The 22,236-nt window shown below is 42.5% G+C and overlaps 1 protein-coding gene across 1 annotated transcript; it reads right to left on the reverse strand.

Annotated features, from left to right (window-relative positions):
* Positions 1–308: 308 nt before the first annotated feature.
* KLHL38 (kelch like family member 38) lies at positions 309–12,874 on the reverse strand. Its single transcript, XM_089518946.1, has 4 exons — positions 12,670–12,874; positions 10,318–11,750; positions 6,201–6,306; positions 309–2,205 (listed from the first exon to the last, which is right to left on the reverse strand). Exons 2-4 carry the CDS (start codon positions 11,665–11,667, stop codon positions 1,919–1,921), a joined length of 1,743 nt encoding a protein of 580 aa, XP_089375072.1. The 5' UTR covers positions 11,668–11,750; positions 12,670–12,874; the 3' UTR covers positions 309–1,918.
* Positions 12,875–22,236: the final 9,362 nt, after the last annotated feature.

Consider the following 22,236-nt stretch of genomic DNA (forward strand, 5'->3'; position numbering starts at 1 on the left):
GATCTGACAACAGGGATGTGGCTTCTGACCATCTGGTGCCCCAGTACTGTACACTCTAGGAAATGAACGCTACGTGATAGTGATAAATCACACTCCATTCGTAATTTCCTTCAAAAATTGCCATATTTTTGTTGAATCCCTTTGTGTCCTATGAATGTTGAGACTATGCAAGGAGAGAGGAAAGGAAGAAAAGAAAAATGGAAAGAAAGAAAGAAAGAAAGAAAGAAAGAAAGAAAGAAAGACCCAACTAACAAAAGAAAGAGAAGAGCAAAACTGCAATACATATTTATCTTTGCATCAGTTTATTTCATAATTCTGTCAGCTCTGTTTAGTCAAAAGGAAATGAGAAATGCATTACAATGATAAACACATTATGGTACAAAGAAAACACTGCCCTGAGAACCATTCCTACATATAAATGCCTGATGGTAAGGAAGACAGGCATAACACCTCACTCCCCTCAGTGGTTCCTGGTCAAGCTCAAAGTGAAAAGCTTTAAATCCTCCAGAGGGGAGGGAAGGAGACTGAAAAGTGAGGCAAGGGAACAGAACAAACAGGTTCCTGATGTGACAGCATGTCTGAGACTGGCCTCACTAGCTGCTGCCATCCCCCAGTCTCCTACTGTGTTCTTTCTGCTCAGCAGATCTACTTTTTTTTAGTCTGATCTCAAACTGTTATTGTCCCTCCCTTCCATTCCAGGTCCCACCAGTTCTTCCTTTTCTATCAGAGTTGGTCCATGCCTCCAAATGGCTCTTCTGCCTTCACGAGGTACATCTTAAACGCTTCTCTATCTCCTTCCATGCCTGGGCCCACCAACTCTTTCTCCACTTTCAGAGCTGGACCATAGCCTACCAATGCCCATTTTCAAACAGGCTCATCAGAGGAGTGGAACCAGGGTATGGGATGGTGCTCTAATTTTCCATTCCTATGATACTTTACTGCACTGATAAATGTAATATAAAAAGCAAAGCTTCTTTAAAGTTAGAACAATGGGCCCTCTGTATAAGTAGGGGTTTGGTTCCAGGTTCCCTTGCCGATGCTAAAAAATGTGGGTGATTGTGTCTTATATTATTCAGTTATGGCAATGAGAATGCACACACTTCATCATGTGCATGTTTGCATTACCACCACTGAGTAATATGGGGCCATGATGATCTGCAGGCTGTCAAATATGTGGATCAAAAGCCTGCTGATAGGGAGGGCCCACTGTAGAGGGCAGTTTCTAAACAAGAACACTTATTTAGCAATGGCAATAGCAATAACAAGTACATTTCTATAACGCTTATCAGTGAACTAAGCACTCCCTAAGGTTTACAATGTGTAAGGTAATTGCCCCCAACAAGCTGGGTACTCATTTTAGCAACCTATGGAAGGATGGAAGGCTGAGTGGACCTTGGAGCTCTGCCTGGGATCAAACTCACAACCTTGTGGCTGCAGTATAGACATTTAACTACTGTGCCACCAGGACTCCCTAAGGTCATACCTACAAAGACTGGCTAAAAGAACTGATGAGACAATGTCTGATCTTGTTTTGTGCATCACCTCTACTCAGAGTGACTTTCTGAAGTTGGGAGGAATGTCCATAGAAGGCTGAACAAAGAGTACAGTACTTTTGATGTTTGAGACAGAAAATATAAATAATCTCCCTAACATAAAGATTATAAAATGAAATGATAAACCATTTACTGTCCCTTAATTTCACTCCAAATTTGCCACCTGAGGCAAACACCTCATTTTTCCTCATGACAGAGCAGAACATTGGACCCAGAAGAAGAAATCAACTGGTACCTTGTGTATCCTATTTGCAGATCCTTTTTGGTGCCTTCCATAGCAAGCCTTTACCAGTATCTTCCACAAAGTTAGTAATCTGGGCCTTTTGCATTGAAAAAAGAAGATTCATTTCCCTTCAGTTCTGTCCTCACAAGAGGTTGGCATATGGTACACACTGGAGCGCAAGGCATCCATGGTCAAAGAGTTTGTGTGGCAATTGCCCCTTTGAAACCCAGGTGTCCAGTTTGGGGTCATAGCATTCAAGAGAATCAGAGTCTTCGATGGCATTGTCAATGGTAAGGCAACGACCTCCTGTCACATACAGCTTCTCATTGATTGCTGTGGCCCCATGGTGCATCCTTCTTTCCTTCATGTCTGCACACTTCACAAATTTATTGACCTTAGTATCATAAGCAATTACACGCCTGGTGTACCCTGGGGAGAAAAATATTGTGAATTAGAAAAATTATTCACATCCAGTGCAAAAAGAGCAGCATCAGTTACTAATGCAGCTAAAATGAAGGCTGGTTGTAATTACAATGTATTAGTAATGTGGATCCGGGTGTCAGATGCTACTATAGATACAAGATGGTGTGAAAGTTGCTTCATGTGACAATGTGGCCCATTTTGAACACATCATTATGTCCTTTTTTATTTATTTGCAGCTTTCAGTCACATGGTGAAAACTGTTGACAGGACTGGGGTGGTGACTGTAACAGCCTTTGCCCATCAGCACTATGGAATTGAAAGGAATTGTTTTGAAGTTGACTATACTGTTGTCTTCTTGAATCTTCCAGTTGTAAATGTTGTTGTTGTTGTTGTTGTTTGCCTTCAAGTCATTTCCAACTTATGGCAACCCTAAGGCAGAACCTAACATGGGGGTTTTGTGGTAGGATTTGCTTAGAGGAGTTTTGCCACTGATTTCCCCTGAGGCTGAGAGTGTGTGGGTGGTATAAATGCTCCCAAGGTCCAGTTTGGGCCAGTTACTGGCTGATACTAGAATTTGGGGGAAAAGTTTGTTTGTCTGGTTTCAACTCCCAAAATAAGGAATGCTGTGTTATAGTGAAAAAGAAATATAGTATTTACAAGCTCTGGGTGATGGATAGACAAGAGTAGGATATTATGTGCTCAGAGAAAAGAGGGTAAACAGATGGCTACATTTTATCCTCTCTTCCCCTCCTGCTATAGTCCACTTGCTTATACTATTAAGATCATATTGATCTAACAAAGATTAAGGTATCCTTGCTAAATCCAAGATCCAAGATGTCAAGTGTAAGTAGGATTTGCTAGAGCCAAGATCCTACATCACGTAAGCAGAGCATAATGTTCCACCTGAACAATTCCATCCTATTCATTCCCCTGGGAATCCAGAGCAGTTCACAATCAGAATTTTCTCCTCCCCTCCTTCTTCTTTACTGGCAAACAAAAGTGGTTTCACCCCTCCTGGGGCTTGACAGTTGCTGGGGGGAGGTTATAGATGGAGCATAAAGGGCTTGAGAATAGTTCCCTATGCCCCATCTAAAAAGAGACCTGCACATGCGCAAGCCACAGTTACGTACAAGTATGTCACTAACAGGATGCTAAGGGTAGTTGGGTAAAACCTAGCTAACCAGATAACATGGGAATCCAGAGAAAGCAGGAGGGCATTTTTCAGCAACTGAACAAGTGGCAAAGGTTTTTGCAGACCCATCACCAGACCCTGTCCAGCTGTCCCCCAAGTTTGTATAACAAAAAAGTCTCATGAGGAGCAACACTGGTGTTCCACTCCTGGCTTCTCCAAATGGTTTGATGGGTCCAGCTGCATGAATCTGTCCCTGATTTCAGTTCTCTCCACTCACTCCTGGTTTTTATTTTGTTTTGCTTTGGGGTTTTTTGTGCACTTGTGCACCTAAGTTCAACATGGGTGTAAGTACCTTTGCACGGAGCCAAAGAACCTTGGCAAAAGATGACAAGTGGTAGGACTGGCCAGGTTTTTTTTTAAGTCACCTTGCCTAACAAAAACCAAACTTCCTCTTTCTCCTCTGGTGCTGTTTGCCCTGAGATTTATCTCTCCACCTGGACATCCAGAAAACCACCTGACATTTCAATTGGGTCCCTGCGATTTGGGAACCCTAAGTGTGAGGCCTTGCAAACACCTTGAATATTTCTCTCTTTGTTATGTGCAAATCTACAGTGCTATATAAATAAAGCATAATAATAATAATAATAATAATAATAATAATAATAATGATGATGTGTGGCAATTATGGATGCGTAACCTGGAGTTACACACTTGTGACTGTTATATATTCTTAGTCCCTATGTGGCACCATGAAAGTCTCCCAATCTGCACTTACCGGGCAACAGCTGCTCCAGTTGCTGAGGGTCTGTTTCCCAGTAGCTCAGTAAGCAGCTGGCTGCTATTCCCACCCCCTTTGTGCAAGTGCTCTCCTCCACAAGGGGGAATTTCAACAGTGACCCTGTTTGTGCCTATTGCAATGGGGATCACTCACAGGAAGGGGTGGAAATAACAGCTGGATTCTTCCTGAATGAAAGGGAAACAGACCCCTGGCACAGGGAAGCCACTGAAATCCATAAACAGCTGGACAATGCCAACAACTATCAGGTCAGAATGCACAGGGAAGCCATTGAAATCCATAAACACCTGGACAATTTAACAGGAAAAAAGAAACCCTTAAAGTAAATAAAGTTTGGCTACCTGAAAAACACCAAAATCAAGACCCAGCAAATGCAAATGAAAACCACCCAGGGTGAGGGGTTTTTCCCAGCAGATAATGGATTATTAATTAAATAGACACCCTGAGGCCTTGCCATTCAATAACAGAACAATACACAGACTAACATGCAAATCACCTGCTCCAACCAACAGTGTATTATACACACACACACTCTCTCTCTACTCTCTTCCATGCCAGCATTCTCTGAAGATGCCAGCCACAAATGCTGGCGAAATGTCAGGAATAAACTCTTCTAGAACATGGCCACATAGCCCAAAAACCCCACAAAAAACTATGGATGCCGGCTGTGAAAGCCTTTGACTTCACATCAGACCCCTGTTGGTCACAGAGGCTGCTGCCCAGTAAGTGAGGATGGTGGTGGCAGCGGTGGTGTCGGTGTCAGGTATGTGTGTTTGAGCTGGAATTCACTCTGTAGCACCATAACTACATATATGTTATGCATACCTAAAGACTATACATGAGTCTGGCCACAGTTATTAGCAATTATTTTATCATACAACGTGGGACTTATAAAGGTTATGACAGTAGGTGATAACAACAAAAAATAAGGCACTATTTAATTAAAACCAAGAATCTCATCACTTGGGCCAATAAGATGGTCTTTGTTTTGATGCAAATTCTGCAAGGAAATCTTGGAATACATTGCCTGCTCCTTTTGTTTTTTAGAAAAAACACACACTAAAATCTGTTTGTTATTATTGTAATTCTTCAGTCCCAGTCACTGATAAGCCAGGAACAAATGGATGATGTTATGGCATACTTATTTGGTAAATGAAAACTTATAGGCAGTAAATCTTCTCACTTTAAAAAAGAATGAATTATGTTTGAAATTAGATGAAATGTTTGTGTGCTTTGTTAAATCAACCAAAAAGCTTATGGCTTAAGCTTGTCAGTTGAAATATTGGCACAATGATTCAGAATAAATACATTTGAAGACTTTAAAAGATTTCTTTTTCATCTCCTCTGTCTTCATAGTTTGGGTTGTCTTGCCCTATCCCCATATGAATCAACTTCATCCATTTTTATTTTTAATACAAAATTCATAAAAGAAACTCACACAGATCAAATGCATACTATAATTCACGTCAGTCCTATATATTCATTTCTTTCTATGGGTTGATTGTGCCTGTGAGAGAGTCATGGTTTGAGATGATGATGGGGTGAGGATTCTTAGGCCATGGGGCCAAATCCAGCCCCTTTGGAGTCCTAATCAAGCCTGATGTGAATAATCTATTTGAGTTGAATTTGTCAGGTAGGGTTCAGCATGTAGGATATCATGTATGAATTGGGGGTTAAAACCAAGATTGAAGCCACAAGCACCCCCTACCATTTGAAAGTTAAACCTAAAGCACAGAAGCTTCTGCATCTCCATTGCAGAAATAATGCAGTTTGAGTCAGCTTTAACTGCCATGGCTCAATGCTGTGTAATCCTGGGATGTATATAGTTTATTGTGGCACCAGAACTCTCTGACATGGAAGGCTAAATAGCTCACAAACTTACAAATCCCATAATTCCACAGTATTGAGTCATGGTAGTAAAAAGGTGCCCAACTGCATTATTTCTGCAGGGCAGACTGAATTGACAGTTGAGGAAAGGGGCTTTTCATAATGTCATGTGGTGAGGGAGAAATAATTCTAGCCTGGAGTATTCACATTGTGAAATTAATTTACAAACATGTATATAAACATTACCTCCAACAATATAAATCCTGTCGCCGATCAGAACTGCTGGTGCACAGACGTTCTTCACCATCCTTGTCTCCATTCGGAACCACATGTTCCTAGATACATGGTATACCTGAGAAATACATAAGATGCGATATTGATTTGGGGATGTAAATGGAATATTTCCATTTCTACAGCAACTGCACTGCCGAAATAAGAAAACATACTTATTTGTGTTGACCCAGTTAAGGAGATCTATGTACATAAGTAAGTTTAGGCACCTATATCACTTACTGGACTATATGAGGATAAATCAGATATTCAAATGGTTGTCTGAATGTAAATCCAGATGAAGACACAGCCTACCATGGTGCCTTGCTCTGATTTTTATGCACATTGTGGGTGTATGCAAAGGGATCTTGCAGCACCTTTGAGACTAACTGCTGCCACTTCCTTTGCACTGTTAGGAGATTATCACATAGAATTTAAAGTGACTTATCCCTGATGGCAGGGGTAGGCAACCTGCGGCCCGGCGAGGCCTTGGGACCGGCCCCAGCCCGGTCCTGCCGTCGGGGCCTTTGGCCTCTCGCGCGCAGGGGCAATTGTCTAACGCCTCAGAAACATGCATTTATATTAACATTTTTTTAAAAATCAGCAAAAATTTTTGCGTGTCCTCCACTTTTTTTAAAAAACTGTACAACATTTGACAATGTTGTGCTACATTTGTCCCGGTTTATTTATTTATTTAAATTTTTTAAAAATAATTTAATTATTTATTTTTTGGCTTCGGCCCCCCAGTTGTCTGAGGGACAGCAACCCGGCCCCCGGCTCAAAAAGGTTGCCTACCCCTGCCTGATGGGGTAAAGTTGTGTTTAATTTTAAAAGCAGGTGTTATTGCATGCAGCTGCAGCCAGGTGAGTGCAACCCATATGCAGCCCTGATCCCAGGCACACTTATCCAGTGGCTTTTCAAAAACAGGAACTTGCCATTTAAATTCAATGTGAAAATCTCCTTAGTCTCAAAGGTGCTACAAGATCCCTTTGCATATTGATATTTGAGATGGTTATGTCTCTAAATTCTACCTCCATTGTGGATGTAGTCATACATAACAGTAAACCATATTTTTGTTAACCGCAGTTTCTTATTGAAACCATTCATTACATAGCAAATGATTGAACAAATCCTCCCCATTTCTAGTTGATTCTGTTTTGTTTCCTTAGTCAGCTCCTGCTTCAGGATAGGCAGCTGACGAAACAAGCCTGGAACGTGCCATGGTTTAAACCAGGGATAGGCAACCCCTTTGAGCCGGGGGCCGGGTTGCTGTCCCTCAGACAACTGGGGGGCCGAAGCCAAAAAATAAATAATTAAATATTTTTTTAAAAATTAAATAAATAAATAAACCGGGACAAATGTAGGACAATATTTTCAAATGGAGGGCACTTTTTAAATAAAAAATGGACACGTGAAAAAATTTGCTGATTTTTAAAAAAATGTTAAGATAAATGCATGTTTCTGAGGCTTCTATAGACAATTGCCCCACCATGCTCGTCGTGCGAGACGCCAAAGGCCCGGCGGCAATTGGCAGCAGGACCAGGCTGGGGCCGGTCCCAAGGCCTCGCCGGGCCGCATTCGGCCCGCGGGCCGCAGGTTGCCTACCCCTGGTTTAAACGAATCAGATTTTGTAAGGACCTTATCGAACCCATTCCCCCCCCCCCGTTATGGGCATGGGAAGGGGATGCTCAGGGCCATGCGAGCCTTAGAAAAAATTCATTTTACTGCACTCCAAAGTATCCTCAAAATGGCCCCATTTTGTTGCCCGGTGCCAAGCCGTTCCCATTCAGGGCTGAGGCACATCTTTTGCCTCGGTTGGAAGTCTTCCGACTGAGGCAAAGGATGCACCTCAGTCCTGAAAGGGAACAGCTTGGCATCGGGCGACCAAATGGGCCCATTTTGAGGACACTTTAGGATGCAGTAAAATGCATTTTTCCCGGACTCACACAGCCCCGAGTGTCCCCTTCCCGTGCCCATAACAGGGGGGAAACGTGTCTGATAAGGTCCAAAGGCAGCAACAAACCATTGGTTCATATTGTGGTATGTGACTGATAAACACAACACAACTTCTTACCAAAGGCAAGTGTGCACACTGGAATAACCCAGGTTTCAAAAGTTCAGGCCATGGCTTCTTGTGACAAGGATGGCTAAATATCTCACAAATACATCCCTTGACTATATCCCTGGAAACAGCTCGCTCTGTGTGTTTTTTCCTCCTTAATTTCCTTTCTAAATAAAAAGGTCACTGGTTGAAATGACATCTGATTATCACAATATCATTCGGTTATATGAAACATAATTTTCCATGAATATATTATTGTTTAAGAGTAGCAGCTCCAAGACTCTGGCTGCCTTTATTCCTTCTGACTTTTTGCCTCTTACTTTTCTATCTATTCTTCCCAAAATCCAGCTAACCATGAGAGCACTTTCTTTCCCCCCAGCCAACTAAGGTTTTGTTTCCTGGGTTAAAACCTGTCACCTGAATGTGCAATTTTACAACATCTTGCTTCCTTGGCTGGCTTTCTGACCTTTGCTGAACTTTTTACTCTTCTGCTTCCTAGGCTACACTGCTTGAGGTATCCTATTTAAAGTTCTGACCTATAAACTACATGGCTGAAACTGACCAGCAGAAACTCAAACAGCAACAGCAGTCCATTTGTTCCTTCAAGGCACCAGTTGATTTATGGTGATCCCATGAATTTCACAGGCCCTTATCACATGATGTGTTTTGCAACTCCAATCCGAAGCCACTCTGGGCCCAACCATGCGAATTACGTTATAACATAATAGATTATCATATGTGATTGCTTTCTATGGGGAATTGTTCCGAGGCCAATCCTAAATCAATCTAAGCTCACTCCAGAATTCGGTGAATTCGGTAACAAGCGAATTCACAAAAATTGTTTCCAAGCTCACTCCGATTTCAATCCGAATTGGTCTGTTGTGGAAGACCACTTTGCTTCTGCCTCCTCCTCCTCCTTCACCCAATCTCGCCCCCACTGGCCCCCTGCACCCTGGTGCTTCTTCCTCCTCCTCCTCCTCATTTATCCTGATCACACCCCACTGGCCCCCTGCATCCTGGTGCTAAGGAGGGGGCAAGCAGAGGTAGCAGGGAAGGATGACAGCTAAGGAGGGGGCAAATGGAGGAAGCAGGGAAGGATGACAGCATTCAGAGCCCCACTGAGCATGCGCAAGGGTGCCAATTCGAATAATTGAATCCGTCTGGTGTGGTAATTTATTTTGCACTCGCTCCGCTTTGCCTGAGGAATGACCACATTTTACTCTTCACATGTTATAATTAATCACATGAATTGCCTTGGATTCAAATTGACTCTGCTTCCCTTTCCCTTCGGAATGGCATTGGATTGGAGTTCCAATTTCATGTGTGATAAGGGCCATAGTGTTTTCTTAGTCAAGGCATAGTCACATGTGGTTTTGCCAGTTCCTTCCTCTGAAATATAGCCCACAGCATCTGGTATTCAACAAAGTGCAGTGGGCCCTTGCCTTATGCGGGGATCCGTTCCGGTCCTCCCCACGTAAGGCGAATTCCGCCTATGCTGGAGCCCCATTTATTTGAATGGGGCTTGTGTGTGGCGGCGCGGCAGCACAGGAGCGCACGGGGTGCCACGGGCACGTGCCCCATTCATTTGAATGGGACGCGCTGCCCCTTGTACCATGCACGCTCCCCGCGGCTTGAGTGCGTATGCTCAAGTCCACGTAAAGCGCACCTGCCTATAACGTGGGCGCACTCTACTAGTTGTAGCTGATCCTGCTTAGCTTCCAAGATCAGATGTGATCTAGTGCCTTTAGGGTATTTAGGCTCTAAATGCTCTATGCCACTTGTTTTTCTAGGCTTGTAAAACTGTAAAAGTATAAAACTGTCCTCCATTTTGGCATTTTGTTTGGTTTTAAGGTATAGTAAAATGATAGAACTGCCATACCTTTAAACCATACAAAATGCTGAAATGGAGGAAAAATTTACTCCTTCATAGTCTTACAATGCCAGAAACACACAGCCAGCGTGTGTGTGTGTGTGTGTGTGTGAGAGAGAGAGAGAGAAATAGAAAGAGAGATGGCAAAAATTGGGACTAACCTGTATTAATCGGACAGGATTTTGCATCATGTCCTCCCCTCCAAAGAGGTAGATTCTTTGGTCTTTGGCAGACACAGCAGGATGAAGAACAGCGATTGGCATGTTTGCCATATGCTCCCAAACATTGTAGATGCTGTCATACCTTTCCATGGAATTTAGGATTTCTTGGTTTTTTCCAATGCCTCCAATGGCAAAGATAAAGTTTTTATAAGCAACACTCCTGTGGGAATAGCGTGGAACTAGCATGGATTCTATCAGCCTCCACTGGTTAAGTTTAAGTGAGAAGATATAGACATGGTTACTGACTTGGTTTTTCCCGTTCCCTATGGAAATGCCTCCAAGGAGATAAACATTGCTGTGTAGGCTCACTGCAGAGGCCTTGTAGAGACGTGATGGGTATTTGGCAAGGCTCAACCATTGGCTTGTCTTCTCATCATACAGCAAGACATCTCTTGTTGTCTGTTGATTGTCTTTCCGGCCGCCAACCAAGAGAAGGAATTCCTGATATGAATATCTCCGAGGAACATGCCACATGGGTTTGACTCCAGGAGCACTGACACTATACAACGAAAACATCTGCCTATTTGCCAGTTCTAGCATACCTCTACAAGCGGGAGATGACTGAATGAGAGAGTCATTGGCAATGAAATGGAAGAAAAAGGTTGGATGGACATACTGAAGCCTTACCTTCTTGAACAAGTCTTGAATATAACTTTGTCTTGCTTGGAGGTCATGCCTTACCCAAGTCATGAGAGCCTCAAAAACCTGTTCCTCCTCTCCACACAGCTCATCATCTCCAAGATAGTCTATCAACTCCAAGAGACATAGTTCTTTCAGGTCTTCAGAAGTGGCTACCTCAGGGAAATATTTCAGAGCCACTGCTTTGGCTTTCTTGTTGAGATTCTCACAGTGCAAGATTTCTGAGAGCCTAATCAAGCTGAGACAGTTATCTGGGGTAAGCTGGTCCTGGAGGTAGGCTGAACAGGCCTCAAATAGTTTTGTGTACTGGAGCATGGAAGCAGTTTCCATTAAATACAAAATATTTTCTGATGTCATGACTATCTCTCCCGTGTAGACATAAAGGATAATGCAATGGAGAATGCTTGAGTTAACACCTTGGAGGTTGACTTTTTCCTGATGGCTCTCCCTGAAGTTGTTACAAAACATGGCCTTGAAGTACGGGCTGCTTGAGGCAAGAACATTCCTGTGGCAAGGAATTTCAATGTTGCTTGTACATAGAACAACATCAGTTAGAATTTTGTTTTGCCGCAAGACATTTAGCTGCTTTAACAGTTCGCTGGAGAAATCCTGGTCTCTGAAGAGGAAGTCTTGTGAGGACTTCTCTTCCATAGCAGAACCAAAAGATGTCAACAGCAGCCAAGTATGAATTCTCAGCAGCCAAGTATGGATTTTTCTTCCTTCAAAACACTTCACTGGAAGGATGACAATTTAATGGTTTTTAAAAATATTGCCCATTTAGCACAAAAATGGGAAAACTATTCATGTACAGCAACAAAACACGAAATATATGAAGAAAAAGGCATTTAACATGCTATTTGATAAAATAAGCCAAGTACTAAATTGGACTTTTGAGGATACCCATATGTGACAGCCTGATCAATAAAATATAGAGCTTTAAAAAAAAGACACATTCAAAATAATTGTTACAAAGGAATTATGGTGATTATTGGCCTGAACCCAGAACAAACAATTTATTCATGATAAACATCTCTGAGGCCTTTCTGTCAAAGTACTTAAAATTTAATCTCTTCTGTCTCAGTCCCCTTCCCTCTATTTTGTCATTTCCAAAGAATGTAATTCTGGCAAGGACAAACAAAACTACATGGGTCTAGGAATCTATTGGGGGGGATGGTATATCTAATTACTCTGCTTTTGCTTTCATATCAGCTGATAACAAGAGCTATAGCATTTTCTCCCCTTTACTTTCTGCAAATGTTTGGTAAAGAGTTGCCCTCAACTCCATAGCGCTCCATACTCAACCAACACATCCTTGACAAAATAGACCAAATGCCTTCTTCTTCTTTTTTTTTTTAAAAAGAGCAACACTTTTAAGTTTTTATTATTGTGGAAGAAAACACACACGCACACACATTAAAATATATCTGCAACTCTTGAGAAAGAAGGACAGCTGGTAGCTGGATTTATATCTCTTGCCTTCTGCAAATTAAACAGCCTATACTGCAGATCTTGAATAGTTGGCTACAGACTTAAATGCAGTGGATGATAACAACAACAACAACAACAACAACGATGATGATAATAACAGGCAAAGCTGTCTCCCAGATCACACTGCACACATTTACAGTGAAAATCGTGACTGACAATGTTTACCTTCCCTGCCTTCAGTTCTTCCCTGCCTTCAGTCGCTGTGGCTTGTTTATTCTCTGCTGAGACTTTCCATGGCTAGATCATGAACAAGGAGACTTTAAAAAAGAAAGAAAAAAAAGAAAGAATAAAAGCTATTAAAGCTCTCAAGATTGTGCGTTCTCTGATGAAAGATTCATTGGGGGCAATTTCTGGATTTGTTTAGTGTCAAGGTACTGTCACGGCTTTCTGAAGGTTAGTTAACAAGGTATTGCAACAAGGCACTGTATACATTCCTGGACTAAGAATAGTTATCCATGTACTTTTCACAGTGTTGTCACATGTGACTTTCCAGTTGCCTGCCGCAACAACGAGGTGAACCGAACTCTACGCTACTGAGCATGCCCAAGGGGTGTTTTTCTGGCAAATGTTTACATACAAAAATAGACGTGAAGATGAAGGATGGGGCACTTACAAAAGCTGTCTCAAAACAGCTACAGGGCCCTGAAGTGAACCAGTAATGCTAGAAGCTTGTAAACAGTCTAAAACTTCTAGAAGCTTCTTTCCTTGTCCATTCAACTTAATTAAACTATGAATTACAATGTATTCTGTCTGGTGGGCATGGGTATGCATGTACATGTATGTAAAGTAGACTCCCATGCTACTGAAACCGTTGGCATTTCCTTAAAAACTGGAGCGAGGATCTTGTTATGGTAGAATAGAGTTATCATACACCTTCCTTTTCCCAGACATGCCCTCTTTTTCAGAACTGAAAAGCTTATATAGTAGGGGTATCCATTAAGTTCTATTGCCTTCTTTTACATCATTTTACAAGCTTTTTAAAGAATCTTTTTAGAACCTTTTACTACAGTTTTTAAATCTCTTCTATATTTTCAAACCGTGGATAGTTGAATCTGTGGGTAAAAAAATAAGTGGACATTATTATTAAACCTTTATTTTTATACCGCTTTTCCTGGGATATGGAGGGCCAACTGTAGTCTAGTATCACATAGGCACTATGACTATACAAAAGAAAACTTTTAAAAATTAAATAGAAATGCTGTGCAAAATAGGAAATGTAGATACAGAGGCAGGAACATTTGGGGGAGGTGGTGAGTTCATGAAGGGAATGGTAGGAATGGAGAGAAACCATGCCAGCACCAGAGCTGAGTGAGAGTAACAGGCGAACGAGGTATAAGACTGAAATCAGCTAAAAAGAGCAACAAACAAGGGCTAAAACCCAGGCATATTTAGGGCGCAACAGTCTGCAGGAGTGGAAACAACCATTACAAGGCATTACAGTGTATGAAATTCCAAAACAAAGTGTTCTGACATTTACCAGAACTATTGCAGTGCAACTCAGAATGTGGTGCAGTCTTCTACTTTGGAGGTTTTAAATTGAGGTTGGCTGGCCCTCTGTTGGAAGTGCTTTGATTGTTTCTTCCTGCATGGCAGGGAGTTGGACTGGATGGTCTTTGTGGTTTCTCCCTTTCTATCTCTAAGGACATGCTCAGTCCAAAAACCATCTTTTGGTACCAGAAATTAAGCTTGCACTCCAGTCTCCTTACAGACAAATCTTGTTCTCTTTCCCCCAGCTTTCTTGATTTCATCAGTCTAATTTGGGAGCAAAGTTACATTTTGTTGCTATTAAACCACTGGGAGTAAGCAGCCCTAGCTGATCTATTGAAGAAGGCTTGGAAATCTACAGATCTCCACCTACTTTCTTTCCATTCCAACCTGAAGCACCTGGCTAATCATTGCATCAGATGTGCTCATGAGATGAAATATACTTTGATACCACACTTGCCATCAGCAACATTACACTGTGTCATGGACTACTTTTGCACTTATCTGATCTGTGACACCACTTGGGTCTGACATCTTGATTTAGGTCCCACTCCAGCAAACCTCTGCTGAACTTTGCCCCAGATGTCTAAGTTGCCGAGTGCTACTTGGGTACCCTTGATATCAAGCCCTGCCAATCTCCGACAGAAGGCTGTTTCTAATTATGGCTTTGCCTCTCATGGAATGAAGATGGCTTTGAATTCTGAGAAGTCTTCCTAGCCTTAAGGAAGGCCATGCTGTCTTCTATTGACAGCACATGTTCCTGATGGATAGAATGCTATTGAACCTATTTGTATGCAGAATTATTTGTCCAAGGGTAATGCCTCATAGTGAGAACCAGTGCATTTGAGCCTTGGAGAACTCTGGAGACCAATGTTTTAATCCCCACTCAGTCACGGAAACCCACTGGGTGGTCTTGGGCAAGTCATATTTTCTCCACCTCAAAGGAAGGGGGCAAAGGCAACCCCCCTCTGAAAAAACCTTGCCAAGAAAACCCCTTATCTGTTGGAGTTCCCCAGGGCTCTGTTCTGGGTCCCCTTCTGTTTTCTCTCTACACACTGTCCTTAGGTAAACTCATCAGCTCTTTTGGTTTTTCCTACCATCTGTATGCCAATGACACCCAGTTGTATCTTTCCACCCCTGACCTTTCTCCAAGGCTTGAACAGCAAGTTTCATCTTGTCTCACAGCTGTCTCACAGTGGATGCGCCATCAGCGTTTGAAACTCAGCATGTCCAAGATGGAGCTTCTTGTCTTTCCTCCTAAGTCCACCTTTCAACACTCCTTTTCTGTCTCTGTGGACAACATTTCTATTCAACCAGTCCAGCAAGACTGCAGTCTTGGTTTTATCTTTGAGTCTTCTCTGTCGTGTATCCCTCAGATCCAGACCACAGCCAAGGCTTGTAGATTCTTTTTATACAACATTGCCAAAATCCGACCATATCTCTCCGCCTCTACTGCCAAGATCCTGGTTCATGCCCTAGTGGTCTCACAACTTGATTTCTGTAATGTCCTCCTGGCTGGGCTTCCTCTTTCACACCTCCGTCCTTTAATTTCTGTCCAGCATTCAGCTGCACGCATTATCACATCCGCCCATTGCTCTGACCACATCTCTCCTGTGTTGGCATCCCTTCACTGGCTCCCCCTCCCTTTCCGTATTCAGTATAAGCTCCTGCTGTCGACGTTTAAAGCCCTCCATGGGCTGGTCCCTCCTTACTTATCAGACCTTATTTTTCCTCACCTTCCCACTAGGGCCCTCCGTTCTGGTAGTCAAGGTCTGCTGTCCCAGCCCAGGATTTCCTCTGCCCCATCTTGGATTCGCCCCTTTTCACTCGCTGCCCCTCACTCCTGGAACCTTCTCCCCCCCCCCCCCGTGAACAAGAGCCATCACTTCTTTAACCAGCTTCAAAACGGAGTTGAAGACCATCCTGTTCAGAGAAGCGTTCCCAGGCATTGCATAATTGTCATTTGATGTTCTTTTGTTGCCTGTTTTATTGAATCATTTCCTGTACTGCTATGTATTTTATATGTATTATCCTACTAGAGAGGCAGGCTAGCTCCAACAGGCCTTCCTGGAAGATGATTAACCATCCATTAAGAAGCCAAGCCCTCCCTCCAGTCCATCTCCCCTGATCCAGGCCTCGGAGGTAGAGAAGAACTGCTGGCCCTCATCCCCTTCCCCACCACCACTCCCTTCTCCTTTTGTGTCGTGTCTTTTTAGATTGTAAGCCTGAGGGCAGGGAACCGTCCAATTAAAAAGATTATATGTACAGCACTGTGTAAATTTACAGCGCTTTATAAATAAAGGTTAACAACAACAACAACAACAACAACAACACACAGGAATCTTCACACAGACCCTTGACCCTCCCTTGACTGCCTGCATTCTTGAGACAAGGACACTGTTCCCAATCCTTGCATAGCATCCTTAGGATCCTTTTTATTGTCCTACTTTTGGATCCATGTGGGATGGCACACATGTGCTTCTGCCAAGTCAGATAATAGAACAAAGGGAAGGATCATTCCCATTCTCTCTTATTCCCACTCCTCAAACAGGGTTATATGCCATAATATACCTTTATCATTGCTATCCCACTTTTCATCATGCAATATCACATTAACAAAGGGTTATTTACATTATTGCAAACAGTAAGTACAGAGGACCATTGCATTACACTTATCCCCACAAAAGACAATGGATTCCTATGAAAAATCTGTCTCTTATTGGGTTTCTTCTGGAACCCCACCCCCACCCCATGCTGTACTCTGTCCTTTTTGCCACCTATTGAAGTTCATTTAAGAATGTATACTGCACAGTTGCTCTGTGGGTATGTATGTGGCCTCAAAAATTTCATCTGTTGGGAGTACTTTGTGTTTTCTTGCATGACAGGGGGTTGGACTGAATGGCCCTTGTGATCTCTTCCAATTCTGTGATTCAAGATGTCTGTTGGTTTATGGTGACTCTATGAATTTTATAGCATTTTCTAAGGCAAGGAATATTCAGAGGTGTTTTCCACTGCCTTCTTCTGAAATGCAGCCGACAGCATCTGATATTTCCTGTCAGTTTCCTATCCAAATATAAACATGGCCTGACCCTGTTTATTGTCCATGATGAGACGAGATCTTGTGTCTTCAGCATACTGAGGTATTATAGTTACTGTGTATAGTTAATGATTGTCATGTATGAAGATCTAGGCCAGTGATTCCCAAACTCTGGTCTTCCAGATGTTTTGCCCTTCTCTCCCCAGAATCCCAGGCCACTGGCCAAGATGGCTGAAGCTCCTGGGAGCTGAAGTCCAAAACATCTGAAAGACCTGAGTTTGGGAATCACTGATCTAGACCAAGAGTAGGTAACCTTGCTTCTCTAGTGGTCACTGGACATAGATTGCTAGTGGTGAGGAATGCTGGGAGGTGCAGCCCATAACATTGGAACAGCCACACTTTGCCTAGCTTTGGTCTGTCTAGAATGGATCAATAGTGCATGCTGTGCAGAGTAAGATGTACGTAAGCAAACATATTTGGGGTCTACCTTATTAAAATATAATAAGCTTAATAGCATAGAGGTAATCAGCAAGAATCCAGTGACTGAGAAGTAGATTCCAGTAAATCCTGTTAAAGCAGAAATTCAGTTAAGTCCAAGCAGAGCTTCATGTTGCACCTCACCCAATTTTCTCCTGGGGAAAACTCAAGAGGCAAACCTACTCCTGGATACAATCCTCTCTCTGCCATGAAACACCCTGGGTGGCCAAAGGAAAGTAATTTTCAGCTGAGGCCTTCTGCCAGGAATGCTGATAAAATGAGGAAAAGCTGTATGTTGCAAACTTTGGAATTAGGGCAGGAAAGGAAATCTAAATAAATGACTAAAATAAATAAACCCACCTGGATATAATAATCTTCCAGTTGTCTCTTTACAAATTAGATGATTTTACAAAGCCTGTAATCCAGTAAATGTTAAGGTTTTTTTTTAAAAAAAGTTTCCAATAATTTCAGTTAAGAAAGCACTGGTCAACAACTCCTGGGCCATAGGCAGCAATAGAAGGTGAGCTAGGAGCTGGGAATCAGGAACTATGGGACAAGCCAAGAGGGCCATCCGAGCCATTAGACAGAAAGAGGCAGCAGCTTCAGGCAACAGGTTTATTGTGAAAAGGCAACAAATATACTTTGTTTTATCCTATTTTTACTGCCACAGTCGTAGAGGTGTGTATATGGGATTTTCTGCTTCATGTATTTTGAAGTGTTAGGAAGATGACATGCTCTCTCGATCCCTGTCCCTCATGGCTGGCAGCTCAGGGGGGGAACGCGGTGCTAACCATGTTGCACTGCATAATTAATACATCTCTAAGTGAGGGACAGTTTCCATCTAAATTGAAATTAGCAGTTGTGAAACCCCTGCTAAAAAAACCCTCCTTAGACCCCCTGATTTATAACAACTGTCAGGCTGTATCACTGCTGCCTTTTTTGGGGAAGGTGATCGAAAGAGCGGTTGCCTTCCAGCTTTAATCGATCTTGGATGAAACGGATTTTCTAGACCCATTTCAAACCGAATTCCATGCGGGCTACTGAGTTGAGACTGCCATGGTCACCTTAGTCGATGATCTCTGTCTGGGCATGGACAGGGGAAGCGTGTCCCTGTTAGTGCTTTTGGACATCTCAGTGGCTTTTGATACCATTGACCATGGTATCCTTCTGGAACGCCTGAGGGAGTTAGGTATCGGGGGCACTGTGCTCCAGTGGTTCCGTTCCTACTTCTCGGGTAGATTCCAGATGGTGCAGCTGGGGGATGTCTGCTCCGATAAGAGGGAACTGACATCTGGTGTCCCTCAAGGAGATATTCTGTCCCCTATGCTATTCAACATTTACATGAAACCGCTGAGAGAGATCATCCAGAGATACGGCCCTACCTGGATCAGAGGAACCTTGAAACTGTAGTACATGCTCTGGTGACCTCTCGATTGGATTTATGTAATGCACTCTACATGGGGCAACCCTTGTACCAAACCCGGAAGCTACAGTTAGTGCAAAATATGGCAGCAAGATTGGTCGCTGGATGCTCCAGGTCAGACCATATAACACCTATCTTGAAAGATCTTCACTGGCTGCCTATTTGTTTCCAGGCTCAATACAAGGTGTTGGTAATGACCTATAAAGCCCTAAATGGCTTGGGCCCAGGGTACTTGGAGGACTGCCTCTCTCCATATAATCCGCCCCACACACTCAGGTCGGCAGGGAAGAATTTATTGGAGGCCCCAACAGTACGATATGTCAGGACCTCGCAACGGGCCTTCTCTATCTCGGCCCCAAAAACATGGAACAATCTCTCGGACGAGCTCCGCTCCATCACATCTTTAGATCTGTTTAAGAAGAATCTTAAGACCTTCTTCTTTTCTCAAGCCTTCCCCCCATGAGATGTTACTCTATGGTTCACCCCTTCTGTTAATGACCTTGCAATGTTTATGGATCCCCCACTCAGCTGGCCCTGTTATTGTATTGTTACTATTTTTAAATGCTGTTTTTATCGTTTTTTACTTCGATATACTTTTGTCTAATCTGTGCACCGCTTTGATCATTGGAAAAGCAGGATAAAAATAAATATTATTATTATTATTATTATTATTATTATTATTATTATTACTGAAATAACGTTTCCATGCTCTGTGTCCCATGCATCTTAGGGTTGCCAGGACCTGAGATGTTAGAGCCAAAACTGAGATCGAGGGATGACCTCTTTTTATGTTCTGGGAAGCAGGCCTTGGTGATGTTACAAGAATGATGTTACAAGGGGCAGCCCTTGGTGATGTCAGTAAGTATAACACGTCAAGCATGGACCATAGTTGTATAAAGTATGCCATTTAATTTTTTTAAAAAAATACATTTTAATATTCTACACCAGCTATTTAGGACATTACCTCACGTTCTTGCTACAATTGTGCTTGTTAAAGAAAATGGAAATATACCTGTTTGTGATGGGCCATTATTGTATGTCTTGTCAGTTGGGCAATTGAGGATACTTCTGCACTGTGCTGTCTTCTTAATTCCTTCTTAACTTTGTCTCTCTGCCCTATTCCCTAACTAATATATATTTTCTTTTTCATATTTTCATGCATTTCTGGAGCTCTGCTACTGTGATTTAAGATTTTGTTTTCCTTTTTTAAAGAAAAGAAATAGGAGGAAAAAGACAATCAGACTGCTTGGGAATAGTGAGGGGAAGGAGGAGACACTAAAACCATGTGACTGGCCATAATGCAACTGCCCCAGCAGTTACATTTTGCACCTGAGGACTAACCCAATTGTGAGCTCATTGACAGGTTTCCTTTGTCAATGAAAAGGGATGCCCTAACCATGCTTCAGGGAAAAGGGATGCCCTAACCATTCTTCAGGGACGCATCAGCTACAGGTTGGACTATTGTCAAGTGATAAGTATCACCAAAAATGGTTTCCCCCATGCTGTAAACACGGTTTAAAAGCCATGTGTTGCAATCTCCTTAATTACATGTGTGTAACTAGGTAACATCTCCTGGCTCAACCCCTGCACCAAGCCCACCTGAACAGCCACCATACTTATTGGGAGAAGGAGATCTGTTCAGCTACCAATTGAGATGCAGTGAGGAATATTTTTCTCAATCCCTTCCAATAGCAAGTGAGGCTATGAGAAGCAATTGTGGCAGGGTCCTGCTTCTGATTGCCGCAGCCTCACTCACTGGAGGGAGGAGGTTAGAAGCAGCATCTTCTTTGCACATTGATCAGAAGCTGAACAGACCTCTGTTACTCAATGCAGCTCCTGGCTCTTAAGGTGGGCTGGGAGGCATTTAAGATTGTGACAGTAGTGCCTCAATCATGACTACATAGTCTTATTGAATACTGAGCAGTTATTGGTCCATAATTAGGTTAGAAATCTTTAACTGCGATACAATACAAGATACTAACCATTTAGTTTAGCAAATGAAGAAACTATACAGATAAACATCATTCAAGAAAGTGCTCTTGCCCTGAGATTCATCCCTGAGAACTGGAGAAAAAAATAGTAATTTTTAAAAATTCATTATAAGGAGGAGGCTATACCCCAGGTTTGGTGTTGAATGTCATCCGGACTATTTGCAGCAGACTTGGGATTTGGGCTGTGCATCATCCAGACTCACCACTGAGAGGATTGGGGAAAATATTTTATTTGGTCTGTGCAGGTAGGGTCCACATTTCCCTATACAACCCCCCCCCCCCCAAAAAAAAAAAAACCATCTTAAAAGGCAGCCAAACAGAAATAGGGATTTTGAGGGTGGTAGAGTGGGGAGGTAAGATAAACAGGATTCAGCCATTCTTGGGAGTGTTGCACCCTACAACAGGCAGTCTAGCATGGCCCTGTTGCAACTGCTTGTCAAATATTTACAATGCTGTATGACTTACAGCATAATAAATACTGAACGGGCCTTCTAATGTATAGTAAATTGTATAGTTACATGCCTGGATACAACACAGGTATTTCTTCCATGCTGAATAGTGAGCACTCCACACATAGTAAGAAGATTCTTACTAGAAGGTTGAGAGCCAAGACCTTTCTGGTAAGCAATTTATTTCTTTATTTGACTTAAATATTTATTTTTTCTCTCTCAAGATAAGGACTAGGAGTAACTGTACAACACTGAGGACTTCTGGGTTTATGTGGCAGCAGCACTAGCCATTTAAATAGGGTTGCTGATGCATCGTCATCAGTCCAGATTTGTGGGAATCAAAATGGTTGCTTATCACTGCCTCCATATAATACTATGGTCAGAGATCCAGAGCAGGGATAGACACTGATGGGTCTCAATAGAGTGGTGGGTTCTCCCAATTGCAAAGCATTGAGATTGCCACTGGTTTTCTCAAAACTTTAAATCCTGGGCTATTACTTGTAGTGGTATGAGCACCTACTGGCACTCTGAGTCTCAGCTGTCCCATTGCCAGTAAACTTGCTTGAATTACATTCTGCTGAGAGCTGCTGCAGGCCAAGAGAGGGCACGCAGTCAATCAATGTTGCAAATGAGAGAGCAGCCAAAGATGAGGGTAATGTTTCTTTCTTCAGTACACTTTTAGAACACGTCTGAGAATCTGACTAAATGCGAAGTGAGGATCTGTTTCCTTCTCATATCACGTGCCTGGATTTCATGTGCAGGCCAAAGGGCTCTTATGAACTCTCACAATAAACGTTAGCTAGAATATTTGTAAAATGAAGGGATTTTAGTTTTTAATTCCCATTCCAGGCACAGTGCTATAAAAAAATG

This window comes from Sceloporus occidentalis, unplaced genomic scaffold (genome assembly GCF_023333645.1).
Source record: "Sceloporus occidentalis isolate IW3139 unplaced genomic scaffold, rSceOcc1.0.p SCAF_3, whole genome shotgun sequence".
NCBI classification, from domain to species: Eukaryota; Metazoa; Chordata; class Lepidosauria; order Squamata; family Phrynosomatidae; genus Sceloporus; species Sceloporus occidentalis.